The following is a 15,336-nucleotide window of genomic DNA, read 5'->3' as shown; positions in this document are numbered from 1 at the left end:
CTAGAAATGCAAGGAAGATGCAACAATCAGAGGATGTTAAAGTAAAAAATACTGCATTTTATTGATGTTTCAGTGAGATTGCTTATTTTAGCTCAATGCTGTTAGTCCCCAATATCAAAATTATTATCAAACAAAATGTGGCACATCCTAATGCTTTAAAAAAATGCAACACATTTTTGTATTGTTTATAAAATAAAGAACCAGAAATATGACTGTTAAATAAACCCTTTAACAAAATTTTAACATTTCAAAGGAAGCAATCCAATCATTCCCCGTGTTCCTGTGTTCTTGTTCACCTCAGATGCTCCAGGTGCAAATGATGCATTGGCAGACATCTGGCTTTTTCCCTCGTCTTGTGAAGAGGCATAATTAGAGATGAAGACACATTTCTTCATTAGCAGCTACTGTATCACATGAAGCCAAGGACAGAAATATTTCCATGTTTCCCTTGGACTGTCACAGCTGGTTTCTGTGCTGCCATAGGTTTGACAGTTCACCCCACGAAAAAACCTGCAGGGCAGTGGATTAGGCTTTCATTTTTGGCTCATCCCAACACAAGCCCCAGGTGTTCAAGAAAGCCGACTACTGGGCAGCACAGATTCCACACAGCTGCCAAATATCCCTGCACAGGACACATCTGCTATGAAACAGAGTAAAGTGGAGAAGGCTTGCAGATCTGTATTACATTACCATAAAGCCGTTGCCGAATGGCTTGGATACCAGGAAATATGAATGCTGTCTCTCTCCTGAGCAGAGTGGACAGGCTCCGGTACGGCACAGCAACACCTACAGCAGAAGTGCTCCAGAGTTTTATTGAGAAACCTAATACACTGAACACCAGTACTTATTTTACATGCATCCCCAACAAGAGAAAAAGAGCCTGCAGACAGCATTAGCTGCAATGGTATCAAAGAGGAGGGAATTAAAATTAAGATTTACATGGTTCCCTAGAAGAACAACAATCACTGAACTTCTGCTATCCAAAGTGTATAGTGCTACTGGTTTAAATCACATTTTTGCTATATTTTTTTGATTTATGTGGAAAAGTACACTTATGACACTACTTAAAGCGTAAGGACTGGATTCAGCAACTACATTTTATGGAGAGACGTAAATAAATATGGCAAGTGAGGATCATTCCTGACTGGTTTGACCTGAGGAACAATCACTAGTTGTGAAGGAAAGTAAATTAGTGTATAGAGGAGGAAATTAAAGCCTTAAGAATGTCAGAAGGGACAATTATTGCTTGTGCAATAATGGGGATCAGGTTGACTATCGGCATCTGGATATGGGCAAGAGGCTATCTTGCACAGTAAAAAAAGCCATCACAAATTATCTCTCTTTTTGAAAATAACAAAGCAGACAAAGACAAGCTCTTTTCAGACCTTTGTGTATATAGGATTTTAACAGAGGAGATACAAATTGGTTAAAATACTGCTAAGAGTAGCACAAACAAGAAACAGTATTTCACTTATCACTTAATACAGGTTTCTACAGAAAAAAAAAAAAAAGAAATCGGTCGCACATCCAGATCCTGCTATATTCAAGGTGTATATACACATCTGGCAGTCCAAAAGTTACTTGCCTGGGATTTAAGCACCTTCATTACACAGTGTCCTTTACTACAAAACAGCCAAACATACATTCATAACCCTAGAACTATTTTAATAATTAGTATACTTTAAAGCATCATGTCGGGCAATTTTCTCTCTTACATACACACTGTCTATGCCTGCTACAGTAATGCTCTTGCCTTGCTGCCCGTACATAATGCCGCAGCTTGTTTTACCAGTCATTTGTTTAAATGCTTTCACTTTTACAAAATACTTAAGGAAAAACAAAAAGAGGAAAGTTGCACTCTTCTCACTGTTGAAACGTGCTACTTCATGAGATAATTTCACTCTCAACCCTCTGCCCTGCAAAGGAGCCGCCAAGCTGCAGGGATTGCATCCCCATAGGCCCACGGCCTGAACGTACATCATAGTACGCTTCACACACCCACAGCACGACGCCCACAGGTGCAGAGTCCTTTGCTTACAGCTGTTTGAGCCTCACAACACCCCTGTGAGGTAGGTACAGTAATATCCCCAATTCGCAGAACCACTAGTTTTGTGTGTGTGGTACAATCACACAGAAGTGTCCATTGACCAGGAGCGGCCTCTGAGCCTGCAGCCTCGAAGGAAACTCAAGTTCCTGCAAGTCCTTCAGGTCCCAGAGTTCTGCCCCAGCGTCTCCCCAGACCCAGGGTGGGGAAAAGTTAAAGCAAAGTGCTAGGCAGGTTGCTGCTCTGCCACCTCAGGCAAGTGGTCTTGGAGTGTTTGTAAAGGTGGCTGGACTGGCTGAATCGCTTGCCACATTTCAGGCAGGCATAAGGCTTTTCCCCGGTGTGCACACGGATGTGCTTCTTGCAGTCTGTCAAGGTCAAGAACGTCTTGCAGCAGATCTTGCACGCATATTTGCGTGCGCCTTCCACAACCAAGACGTTGTGCTCGGATAAGGCCTTCTTGCATTTTGACAGGACATCTGCCGATGCCCTGGTCAGCTGCGGTGGACCTGGTTGTGATGGATGCCCATTTTCAAAAGAAGTGCTCCCATTCATGATCAGCTGGGAACTGGATGAGTTATCCTGCAGCTGGGAGCTCCTGACAGAGGTTACCACAGGCATTTTGGGAGCTATGCGGCGGTAGCCGGGAAAGCCGCTGGCTCCACCTCTTACTGAGCCCATCATTGACCTTGACAGAGAGTGCAAGCCAAAGCCTGACCGTGGAAAATCCATGCCAAACTGTTCTGCTGCCCGGTATCCAGAAGTCTGCACACAAGGGAGACTCATCACGTCCTGCATCGGTCTCACCAAATGAGAGTCTGCAGGCTCACTGAATGGATTCTCAACATGAGAGACTGTGGCAGAAGAATGGCCACCAGCAGGCCCCGACTCTGGGCTCATCAGGTAAGAGGTGTCACTGTCCATTCTGCAGTCACTGGTAGTGTTTGGAATGTTGTCGTCACTGTTCTGACTAGCACTGAAGCCACCACCCCTGCTTTTGTTCAGAAAATTTGAGATGCTGAAAGAAGACTTGTGCTCCAGGTTATTTGACACCTCCATAATATGGATGTCTCCCACCCTGTCAGTACTGGACTGTGGGTCAGAAAAGCTACGATCACTGCTCTCAGGACTCAGTTCTATTTTTTCTGCACTCACCACTCCTCCTTCCACCTCAACGGACTCGCTGCCCTCTGCCTGGGAAGTGACATCGCTTACCTCGTCCTGAGGCTCTGGGGAACTCAGGGGCTCAGACTTCACCACAACCCTCATGTGCTCTTTTTCATTCAGACTGACCTCTGGATTCTCACATGGGAAGGTGGTCTTCTCAGAAGCAGCTTCCTGGTCAAAGCTGGTTTCCACCTGTGTTGCCTGGGATGCCATAGACATCTGTGAAATGTTTCCTCCACTGTTATCGGACTGGCTGGGCACTTGAGCGTCTTCCTGAGCACTGAAAGACTGATCAAACATAATAGTATTGTCCTCCTGGTTATCAGCAACAGCATCGGCCTTAGAGTTGTCCACAATCTTCAGTGAATCTGGCGAGAAGAAGTCTTCCCGTGAATGAACTACTGACTGCCCGCTCTCTGCAGTCACATCGGAAACAGACTCATCCATGGCAGGTCTGATGCGCTGCCTGGCCCGATCCTCTGAAGACTGTTTACGTTTGTGGAGACGGCGGATAGGAAATGTAGTGCGCTGCTCGATGTTACTTCTCATTGAAGAACTCATGGTATTTGCTTGTTCCTCTGTGCTCTGAGTGGAATTTAAGGCAGAGCTCACGATGCTCAACCCAAGCTGCTGCAGCATGAAAGACCTCTGCATGCGGGCATTCTGCTCCTGAACTCGATCATTTGGTGGAGACATCGGCAGCGTCCTAGTAGTAAGGTAGTGTTTGCACGCTTTAACAACAGAGTTCAAATGTAAGTGAGAAGCAGCCAGCAAGACATCCATGACGTTGCTCTCCCCAAGCATTAGTGTGGAAGTATACATCATATCTATCAGCGCAGCAAAGGCTTCTGCTGTCACCACTTCGCTGTCCAGCTGAATCATATTCATAGTTTGATCTCCTTCTGCTACAGTAAACAGAGCACGGAAGTGCGTGCTACATGCTGCCAGGACAGAGCGATGTGCTTTGAAATGCCTGTTTCCCACTACAATGACACAGTCGCAGAGCTGGCCATGAAGCCTCTGATAGTTGAGCTGCTGAAATATCTGCTCGAAGTGTCCTGGGAAATCCATGATCCTATAAAACAAAAGAGAAGAAACTATAATATTAAAAATGGCTGAAGTCCAGTTCAGACCACAGCAAAACCATGTTTAAAAAACAGAAGCTGACGGCTGAGAAGCAGATGGCCAATAACTGATGACATTGGTCCTGTGTCAAAGCTGGCAGTCCTGTAGAGGACAACGAGGAAGAAGACACAGGCTCTGCCACGGAGCTGACCTGGCGCAACAGCCACCTCAGCAACAGAGGTGTCACAGGCAGACTGAACAACAAAGGTCATTGCACCTCCATTAGCTCCTGTCCAAACCCAAACATGTGCTGTAGCAAAACATTTAATCCTGGTTTTTCAAAAACTCTAATTGCAAGTGATCCGCTGCAACCTTTGACAGATTGCTCATGCTATCAGATAACCTCCTGCCGAAAGGTCTGAACTGTATTCTCACCTCATTTAGTCCAGCCTCACCTTCCGCAAATTACCTTCTTCATGGTTTCCCAGACACCATGCAGAACTGTCAGTCCAGTATCTGCTTTCGACATGGAAACAGAGAAAAGAGAGCTAATGGAGAGGAAGGGAGGGAGACACTTCTGCACTGGAATAAGTCGTCAGTTCTCATCTCAGACTGCCAATAAGATTCTCTTATTCACTACAGTTTATCAGCTGGGATGCGCTGGAACTCCTCTGCTTTACCAATAAAATAAATAAAATGGCAGTAACATAGAAAAGTTTGCCAACATTAAAGGCTGTCTCCGTACTTACTCTTCCTTATGAACCTTCTTGGCCCATGAGGATGTTATGGGAAGCTTTTGACAAAACGGTGCACTGCTCAACAAGACAGACTCGGTGCGGTTTTCACCCAAATTGCTGTTAACAGAACCTAAGTCAAATCTTAGCAGACTTCTGATTAAATATGACTTTCTGTGATACTTCTTCTCACTACAAATCCACAAAGCGTAAGATCTGGGGAACAGAAAGGTTGTGTGTACAGGGCATCACACACACAATTTTGTGTTCATGTTTATTTTTTCAACAGCAATTCCACAGTATCATGTGACACAATGCTGTAAAGCAGCTAAAAGTCACAGAGAAAGAATTACACCTCTGGGATGAAATGCAAGTCTGCGAATGTAGAAATTCTGTCCTCAATTGCACAACTGTTGTGAACAAACCACACACTGCAATTCCACACATGCATGGTCACAAGCTACACGAGTAAATCACATGCAACAACTCCCATAGTCATGTTTGACTAGCAAAGAACAGTTTGCTCAGAAATAACGCTTGCATTTCAAACTCTTCTCAGGTGTTTCACTTTGCACCAAGACTTTGCTCAGAAGGCACACTGGAGCCAGAGAGAGCAGCTGCCAGCTATTGCCTTCTTAGGGAAACAGGTAAGGCTGCCCATGTAGACTGTTAATTACTGTAGTTCTGTTCACCTGGAGGGACACAAACTAACTGTTTAGTGGGGAGGATCCACAGAAAAAGCAAACACTCAGATATGCAAAGAATAGCTTCCAAGGTCACAGGCATGGAGAAGGGCAGCACGTGGCCACAGGGCCTTCCTGCACCTGCAGCAGCTTGGCACTCTGTGCTCACTTCTGCTGCACGTAAGGCAGCCAGGAACGCAGTGCAGAGGAACCATCACCTTCAGCACATACACTGCTGTCAGACCATGCTGGGAAAGTTCAAAGAGCCAAGCCACACATAGATCACTGATGGATTTGCACACTTGTGCATACCTAAGCAGCTGTGGGATTAGAAAGATCCCTGGGCTTCCAGCAGCAACTCAGCTCAAATGAAGAAAGCACGCCTTGGGTTATACTATTACCATCTTCAGGAAAGCAGAAGGGTTCTGCATCCTCTTTTATAAAGAATAAACTTTTGAACTAGCTCAGGAGGCATTCTGCAAACAGCACAAGATTAGGTTTCTCCTGAGAAAATGAAGTAAACACATACTGCATGCCTTCACTCTGCACAATAACTCCACCTTCTTCCACTCCCATACCCCATCAGACCCCAGGGGGAGCTCAGGCTACACCTGGGCAAGGCTTCCAGACACACCATGCGCTGGCAGACCAGAACAAGCAAGAGCTGTACCCTCCATCCAGCAAGGCTCCGAAACCAGATCCCCTTGTCCGTCAGGCCCAGAGCTACAAACCGTGCTGGACTTTGAACATTGGTCTCCTCTGCCAGAACCTGCCAGTCTCCCACAGCTACAGAAAGGCTGGGGAGAGTGATTCCGCTCCGTAATACTTCTTGTCACTCAATAACAAAGCTTTGTATTGTCAGGGACAGGACATCACAGGCAGCTTTGGGCAGGAAGGCCGTAGGTGCAGATGCTCTCCATTTTCAGCCTACCTAGAGGCTAGTACAGACACCAGTGTGTAATGAACTGCTGCCACTTTCTGATTCCTTGCTTATGAAATCCCCAAGGAGCAACCTGAACAAAGGGACCTGCTCAAGTCTGCAGCCTTTGTTGCACCTGGACTAACATCAAGCTACATAAAATTAAGGGAATCAGTACTGTACTAGGCAAAGAGATCTGAATTGATGCCAGAAGAGACAGCACACTAATATAAAAGCACAAAGAATAAAACCAGCAGGCCACAAAACCTCCAGGACAACCCCTGCTTGTCTCAGCCCCTAGCTGGAGCTAACGGAACAGTAGTTGCCCTTGCCCAGCAGAGGCAGCTGGCATTCACCCACCTCCTCCTCCAAGGCCATGACACACACTGTGCAGGCCTCTGCTGGAGTAAGATTCCATACCGAGACCACTGCACAAAGGACCCTGCCCCTCGCCAAAGGATACAGGATCAAAGAACTACAGTTTTACCTAAATACCAGGAACCCAAAACTTCTGCTGGCAAAAACCTGTTGCCTCCAACTGTAATTGGTTCCTGTGTATTTCAAAAAGAACAAAGAAATAAATTGCACTTCATGCTTTCCAGCAACAATGAGGGTCCATCGGCATTGAAAATCCCCTGATTTGGCAGCACTGAGGCTGTGATGCTTGGAAACCTGAACTGAGATTTCATTAAGTACTGTGTGACAGTCTCCCTTATCTCTATACACAAAGCTATATAGTAAAACAGAAGAAACTGTGTTTGACACCTTTTTTAAATAAGAAACAGAAATACAGGTGTTAGTATCGTTTATCTTTCACTACCAATGTGTATCTGACAGTAAAAATACACTGACATTTTCTAACAAAAAAGGAATGTTAAGACAAACTTTGCCACTGCACAGTTTTTACTTCACATTTTCTGTGAGAGAATAACATACAGGAAAGTGAGGAACTGCTCCTTGTGGCTGGAGGGAGGAACAAGAGAACAGACCCTGAAACTCACTGATCTCAGCAGCAGGACAAAAGGAGGACATAAGCCTGTGACAAGAGCCACAAGTGCCAGCAGGAAGTGTCTGGAATGCGACAGAGACCAGACCTGCCATGTCACTGTCTGCCTTTGCTACTCAGGCACACCTGGATAAACTCACACCTTCCTTTGTTCCAAAGATGACCTTGTCTGTGAGGAATGCTCCTCTCCAGCCAGGCACCTCTGGAAAGTCAACAGAGACTGCCAAACAATTCTTCATTCCTCTCCTTTTGTTTGCATTCAGGACAGGTCAGCGGTTACACCAGAGTCAACGCTCTGTCCTTTTCTTCACGGGACTAAAACACAGGGTCTAGGGGGAATCTGGAGAGGAAGGAGGAGGAGATGGTGGGGCAAGAGAACAGTTACCAGAGCAATAAAGGAACTCTCTCCATTTAGAACATCTTCCCTAGAGCATCAGCGTGCCCCCGGGGGGCTGGATGTTAGCCAACTCCTCACTTTGCTCCCCAGTCCTGACTCATAGCTCCAAAGAACCATGTCACAGTTGTACGGCTGTAGGCAGGGCTGGCCTGTGCAGTGAACAATGCCACAGCTCACTAGCAGACAATCCAGAAAACACCAGGCACCCACCGCACCAGGAGAGGCAAGAGGCCTCTTTTCCCCAAGGACTAGGACTAGAGGACACTGTGGCATTGATTACAGTGACTTCCCAAGCTGCAGTAGTGCTGAATCACCACCACCCACAGAGGCAGCACCAGAGGCCTCGTCCTGCTGCCCTCTGGCCAAGCAGGGTGAAGTCCACTTGCAAGAACAGACCAACAGGCATACAAGGCGGGCCCTCAGGCAGCTGTCCTGCAGTCCCAGCCTGCCTACTCACAGTCGCCAGCCAGAGCCTGGCTTCAGCCACCAGCACTGACTGCCACAGGAACTCCCTGGGTCCCGCATTCTTGCCCCTGTAGCCACAGACACTCAAACCCAGCACTGCCCTTGGGGACCCACAGAGCCCCAGCTTCTAGGCCACACCAGCAGCTCACCCAGACTGATCTCTGCTGGCTACCTGGTTTGAGCTAAACCACACTCAGCTTTCTGACTTTTCAGCTAAGCCTCTTCTAAGTAACTTCATCTTCCGAAAGTTAGCAACATGTTTCCCAGACAGTCTGTCTCTGAAGGTGATAACACTTAAAATTTATAGTTTTCACAGAAGCAATGGAGCACTGGTATGCAGAAGGGCCACTGATTATTCCTGTCCCTATGGAAACCAAGGCCATCCTCGAGTCAGTGGAATGCTGTAAGTCAAACAGGCAAAAAGGGTCACTCCTGCAGGGAGGAGCAGACAGGAGCGGTGACCCCAAACCAACCAACAGAGTATTCTGCAGCATATACACTGTACTCTGCACAGAACTGAGGGATCACGAGAATCACGTCCTCTTCTTCAATGGCCGACATCCAGTTAGGATTTCACCCATCCATCAGCCCCTGATTCTAATCAGTGCATTCCTGAATCCAGCTCCTGTCTGCTGCGAAGTCCAGGCCAGGACCTTCCCCGTTCCCGCCCTGTCATATCAGTGGTGATGTGTCATCATCAGGATGTTCAATTTTGTATGTTTGTATATATTTTATTTTAGTATTTTCATCATTATTATTATTATGATTACTACTATTATTATTTTTTCATTAAAGCAAATTGGTTTCCAACCCACGTCTCTCCCCCATTTCCCTTTCCACTCTCCGTGTGTGTGGGGAACTGGGACTATGGCTGCTCTGCGTTTAGCTGCTGTCCCCATAGACAGAGGAGCCTCCACACTATGGCTATGCTCACACCAGAGAGCCCTCCCTCAGGATGGAGGCAGAATGAAATTTCCTAAGGAGCAGGACAGACAGCACTGACCAGGCTACACACAACTGGCTCTTTCCATCCCCAGACCTCACTGTATCTCCACATTCAATCCTCCTCCCTAAATGCCTTAATGTCTCTGGTTCCTCCCCTAAACATCCCATAGGAAGCTACATGAGACCCCAGAATGGCTTTCATGCAGTCCTGCTGGCCCAGCAGTGGGACCCTTTAGGGACAGAGCTGCCCTGCAATGCACCCCAACACTGGGCAGAGCTCTGCCAGGACAGTGCTCCCCTCTCGGGATCCCTGGCTGGGGTTCCCACCTGTGTCCTTTGCTCCTGGCATGCAGAAAGTCTTGCTCCGGCAACAAGCTCAGGAGCAGCCCCACATGCTCCTGCCTGGGCTCCCCATCAGCGTTTCCTCAGGCTGCACAGATGCACCTGGTCACCTCACCGAACGTTCACAGCAGCACACAGCACAACAGCCCCCACATGCAGGGATGAAGGTAAGGCTTACAGTTCTTAAACGAAGCTTGCCATGACAAGAAAGCATCACGATTACAAATTTCTAACTGGGAAGCCAATGTGGAAGTGTTTTGGTATTCTAGGAGAAAGACCTGCAGCCCACAGTTATGCAGCCTATTTGTCCATTTCCCATCAGCTTCCGGGGCTCTGCCAGCCCAACTGAACTTGGCAAACAGGAGGTAAGATACTGAATTCCCACAGGTTGAAGTTGGTGTCTGGTTACAGCAGGAGGCGAGATTGCAAGTCCTGCTTCTCACAGAGTGACAATGAACTCCCCTAAATGACACCTGAGCAAACCCGGCAGCCGGTGGGTGTGCAGCCCGAGCCATGCCCCCTCTCTCGCACCCAAGCAGGTGGGTGGGACACCCAGGCAGCGCAGAACACAAGCATGTGGCAAAAGAAGGGACGGATTTTTCATTGGAATTCAGGTTTATTAGCAAGTATTTCTACTCTTGTAATAGCAATAATTTCTTCATGTGGTTTCTCTCTATTTCTCGAATGATTAGCACTGATAACTCAGTAGACATATGTAGGTTCACTTGCACTGAAACTACTGCAGCATCAAAAAAAAAAAAAAAATCTCGCTTCTTTAACTTAAAGTTAACTAACTATAAAATAGTGTGAAAAACTACTCCACATAATGAGCCGGCAATGTGCGCTTGCAGCCCAGAAGGCCAATGGTATCCTGGGCTGCATCAAAAGAAGCGTGGCCAGCAGGGCGAGTAAAGTGATTCTGCCCCTCTATTTCTCTTTTGTGAGACTTCAGTACTGGAAGCTGCTCTAAGGTCTCCCTGCAGCCTTCTCTTCTCCAGGCTGAACAACCCCAAGTCTCCCAGCCCATTCTCATAAGGGAGCTGCTCCAGCCCTCAGATCACCTCTGTGGCCTCCTCTGGACTCGCTCTGACAGGTCCATGTCCTTCCTGTGCTGAGGACTCCAGAACTGAATGCAGAGCAGACAGGCAGAATCACCTCCCTGGCCCTGCTGGTCCCACTGCTTTGGATGCAGCCCAGGCTGGCTTTCTGTGCTGCAATCGCACATTGTTGACTCACGTTCAGCTGTTTGTCCACCAACATCCCAAGAAGTTCTCCTCAGGGCTGCTCCTGATCACATCATCCCCCAGCCTGTAGTGAAACCAAAGACTGCCCTAACCCCGGTGCAGAACCTTGCACTTGGCCTTGTTGAACCCCATGAGGTTCACAAAGACGCGCTCCTCCAGCCTGTCCGGGTCGCTCTGTATGTCATCCCTAAGTTGCCCCAAAGAAGTTTTGAAAAAGTTTGCAAAGTAATTTATTTCATTTTACTAAAACCAACAACAAAAGGTGCCTCGACAATACCACTCAGCAGAACGATACCCGGAATCTCACAGACACACTGTTGAAAACTTCAGACGAGATACTTAGTTTTTTCCTTATTATACAAATGAAGGACAGTATCAGCTGCACCTCAAAAACCATTTGACAGTCCAGGCTCCAAGCCTGCAGGAATCACTAGTGTAAGCCAAAATTTGAGAGTACCAACACGACATTAATAACTGTTTGTTTGTTTTGTTCACTCAAGTTACATTTCACAAAGCATTACAGTACACTTGGTACTGTGCTTAAACGTTGCATTTGGAAAAACACATCTCACAAAAAGCTCCCCCAAAGCCCAAAACAGAAACACAAATCTGGAAAGGAGCCAGTGATCCAAGTTTTGTTTCAGAAGATGTGTGTTACTATCAGCTGTGTTGGGTTTTTAACAGGAGAGCAGAGGGGCAGAGGCAGGGAGCAATGGAAGCCTCCAGTTTCTCCGACATCCTCAGCAAGTCTTGTCCTTTTGAAACAGGGACAGTGTGCATTCTCTGCTCCCAGAGTGTTTCCAAACCGTACATACAGTGGAATTGCAGTTAACAACAGCTATAAAGATTTCTGGACTTGCTCTGTACACATGTAACAGGGTGACATCCCTTTCCTGTATGTGACAACATGGCAAGTGCAGCCGAGAGAGTCAGTTTTGTGAGCCTGACAGCACCTGCAACAGTGACTTCCATGACCAAGCTGAGACCACAGCCGGCTTTCCTCGGCCAGGCTTGTGGGTGGTTCAGTGAATGCAGTTTCTCTCTCTGCTGTCAGAGAGGGTGAGTGACAACTTTTCTAAGAATCAGAAAGGATCAGCTGCGCTGTGAATGCCTCTGCTGCTGGCACCAACTCATCCAAGAAGAGTAAGAGATGAGCACAAGGCTCAGTGTTCCCTCATCACCTGAAAGGTGCTGCACACAGAGAGTCCAGCTCATGGCAACACCAACTTGCTAACAAACAGGCACAGCTTGTCCGCTACAAGGAGCACCCCTTTCTACAAGAAGAAAGAACAAAGATAGGTTTCCATAGACTCTCCTAGTTCTCTGAGGAAACAGACACTGCCTGCAACACAGCCATCCTCCTGCTTCCTGACGTTCCCACTCATATCCTCCCAGCCCTGTGATCCACTGCTCGGTCTCCCAGAACCTGCAGCACAGTGATGCCTTCAAGGAAGGCACATTGGCGCAGGCTGACCTGTGATACCCCCACAATCGTTTCTAAATCCAACCCTTCAGCCTCACTATCTACCACGGACTCATGATTTTTAAACACCCCCACCGCCTTCCCTGGCGATTCCTCTGCCTATGCAAGCTTTTTAGTCCCAATGAATCTGGGTTTGGCTGCATAATGAATAGACCTGCTTTTGCCAGGAAACAGTTTACATCAGCAAGAGATCAATTTTCCATCACTACAATGGATTCATCAAGGTTACGCACATTCAGCCAAAGCAAATTACGACAGCCACAAAACTGATTCAGCACGTTACTAGTGAACTGCAGAACTACCTGTCTCCAATCTCCACAAACTCCTTTCAAATATGCACCTTCTAACATGAACATTTCATGCTCAGAAGGGAAATGCTCAGAAGGGAAACATTTCATGCTCAGAAGGGGAGGGAGGGGGGGAAGAGGGAGAAGGAGAGGGAAAGAGAGAGGGAGAGGGAAAGAGAGAGGGAGAGGGAAAGAGAGAGGGAGAGGGAAAGAGAGAGGGAGAGGGAAAGAGAGAGGGAGAGGGAAAGAGAGAGGGAGAGGGAAAGAGAGAGGGAGAGGGAAAGAGAGAGGTAGATGGATAGAGAGAGGGAGAGGGATAGTGAGAGGGAGAGGGAAAGAGAGAGGGAGAGGGAGAGGGAGAGGGAGAGGGAGAGGGAGAGGGAGAGGGAGAGGGAGAGGGAGAGGGAGAGGGAGAGGGAGAGGGAGAGGGAGAGACATTTTTCCTCCCCAAACATTTTTGCCCCCCCAGATTCAATCTCACTACTGACTCTTCTACCTCCTCCGAAGCAGAACAGGAATGGTGGCTGCATCAGTTCACAGCACTTCATCTCTGCTGCTCCTTCTTCCTCACGCTCTTCTCCTGCTCCAGCGTGAAAGAGTTCATCATGAACCTCTGCAGCGCGCATCCTTTCCACGGGCTGCAGCGTGAGTCCTTTCCATAGAGTGCAGTATTTCCTGAACTGCTTCAGCGTGGGGTCATCTCTTTCCACAGGGTCGCAGGTCCCTACAGGAGCCTGCTCCAGTATGGGCTCTCCACAAGCTGCAGCCTCTTCCAGGGCATGTCCACCTGCTCCAGCACATACCACCCTAGGCTGCAGAGAGACAGCCTGCTTCTCTACAGTCTGCACCATGGACTGCAGGGGAACCTCTCCTCTGGAGCCCAGAGCTCCTCCTCCTCCTCTCCTTCCTCACTAAGAGCTCTGCAGACACCATTCTCTCACTATCTCACTCTCAGCTGCTGGTGTACAGCATTTTCTACTGCTTCTTTAAACTGTTATTGCAGAGGCACTACCACCATTGCTGACTGCCTCTGCTTTGGCCAGCAGTGGATCCGTGTTGGAGCCAGCTGGAATGGGCTCTGTCCTCTCCGTAAGTCACCCACGCAGCCCCCTGCTACCTGGCCATGAAACCCAACCTAAGCATGTGCCAACACAGAATTAAAGAGAACACATCATCCTAGTCACAGTTTAAACATCACAGTAGCAGGTAACAATTTACATGACTTAAATGTTTTACGCTCCATTAAGTAAATTCCTTCTGAGTAATTTTTAAGAGGTAGAGGAAAACATGGAGAGCTTTTGTCAGTTCAGAGGTGGTAACTCCCCCATCTGCTTCCACACAGACACCACACCAGGTCCCCCTTTCTATACAACACGCGGGTTTGCAGCAGGCTGCAAGGATCCCCGTCCTGACCGCAACAGCATATGCCGTTGTCAGTACCACCATGAGCGGACCCTGCACTCAGCACAATGGAGAGAGCACAGATATCACAGAGCATGCAGCTCCTGTACACAGGACAGCACGTAGAATGCTGCCCCACTCACGCCATCCTCCACAAGAGGGGCTACAATCCAACAACTGTACCCAGCACAAGAATCCGGAACTCAGTTTCTGACATAGCACATGATGATATTTCTTTGAAAATTAACTGGCAAATGGAACGGCTGTTGTTCCTGTGCTCATTCCTGAAGGCACTAGGAGCCACTTTACTTCTTCTTCTATTATATTTTTACATCGCCTGTAATACCCAAGTTTTGTTTCTCACAAGTATCAAGGCAGCATCCATGTTCCATCCTCCACCACCAGCAATTAAGAATCCACCCAGATATCATCCAGTCCAACTGCCACACACACATAAAGCCCCACAGGCTCCTCACCAAATGCAGGACCTGGCACTCAGCAGCATGCATGCCCCGAGGAGCCCCAAACTGAGGCCAAGTCCCAGCTGCATTTCATGGGAGTGTGTTCTGCGTTCACAGCTGCTGCCCCACCACCATGGGCATAGCGCCTTGACAGGACACCCCCTGCCTCAACGGGGCTGGGGCCCCAGCTCCGTGTGGAGAAGACCCTGTGAAGGACACCGGGTCCAGAAGCTGGAACCTCCTGCAATCTCTTCTCAAAAGCAGTAGAGCCACGCTCCACCTACCCCGACAGACCCCGTTGAGCTCATCTCCTGTGCCCCTGTCTCACAGGCGCCGGGTCTGGCCCGCCCACAGCAGAAAAGGGGTGCAAAGGAGGCTGGGGAGGGGGGCAAAGGGGCAAGGGGCAAAGGGGAAGGGGCGAAGGGGTAAAGGGGAAGGGAAGGAGATGGGGAATAGGAGAGGAAAAGAAAGGGAAGGGAAGGCGGCGAGAAGGGGAAGGTCGGGCCCAGCTCATGGCGCTCCCGGCCCCGCTCACCTGCGCCACGCGGCCGGCGCTGCGGGCTCTGTCGGTGCTGTGAGCGCGGTGGGTGCGGCGGGAGGCGGCGGCCCCAGGCGCGCCCGTGCAGCTCGGCCCAGCGCCCCGCCGGAAGTGACGACAGGGCGCCGCGCGCCCGCCAGAAGTGACGCAAAGCT

General features: G+C 48.6%; 1 protein-coding gene across 1 annotated transcript; it reads right to left on the bottom strand.

The window, feature by feature from the left end:
• Nucleotides 1-36: 36 nt before the first annotated feature.
• On the bottom strand, nt 37-15,335 carry ZBTB5 (zinc finger and BTB domain containing 5). Its single transcript, XM_054055383.1, has 2 exons — nt 15,179-15,335; nt 37-4,286 (listed from the first exon to the last, which is right to left on the bottom strand). The coding sequence occupies exon 2, from the start codon at nt 4,280-4,282 to the stop codon at nt 2,258-2,260; it is 2,025 nt and encodes a 674-aa protein (XP_053911358.1). The 5' UTR covers nt 4,283-4,286; nt 15,179-15,335; the 3' UTR covers nt 37-2,257.
• Between the last annotated feature and the right edge of the window lies 1 nt (nt 15,336).

The sequence above is a fragment of the Cuculus canorus genome, chromosome Z (genome assembly GCF_017976375.1).
Source record: "Cuculus canorus isolate bCucCan1 chromosome Z, bCucCan1.pri, whole genome shotgun sequence".
Lineage (NCBI taxonomy): Eukaryota > Metazoa > Chordata > Aves > Cuculiformes > Cuculidae > Cuculus > Cuculus canorus.
Note: the sequence above shows the minus strand (reverse complement) of the source record. Positions and strands in the feature narration are given on the sequence as shown.

Excerpts from the sequence above, each read along its gene's own strand:
- ZBTB5 (XM_054055383.1), bottom strand. The coding sequence starts at position 4,282 with ATGGATTTCCCAGGACACTTCGAGCAGATATTTCAGCAGCTCAACTAT.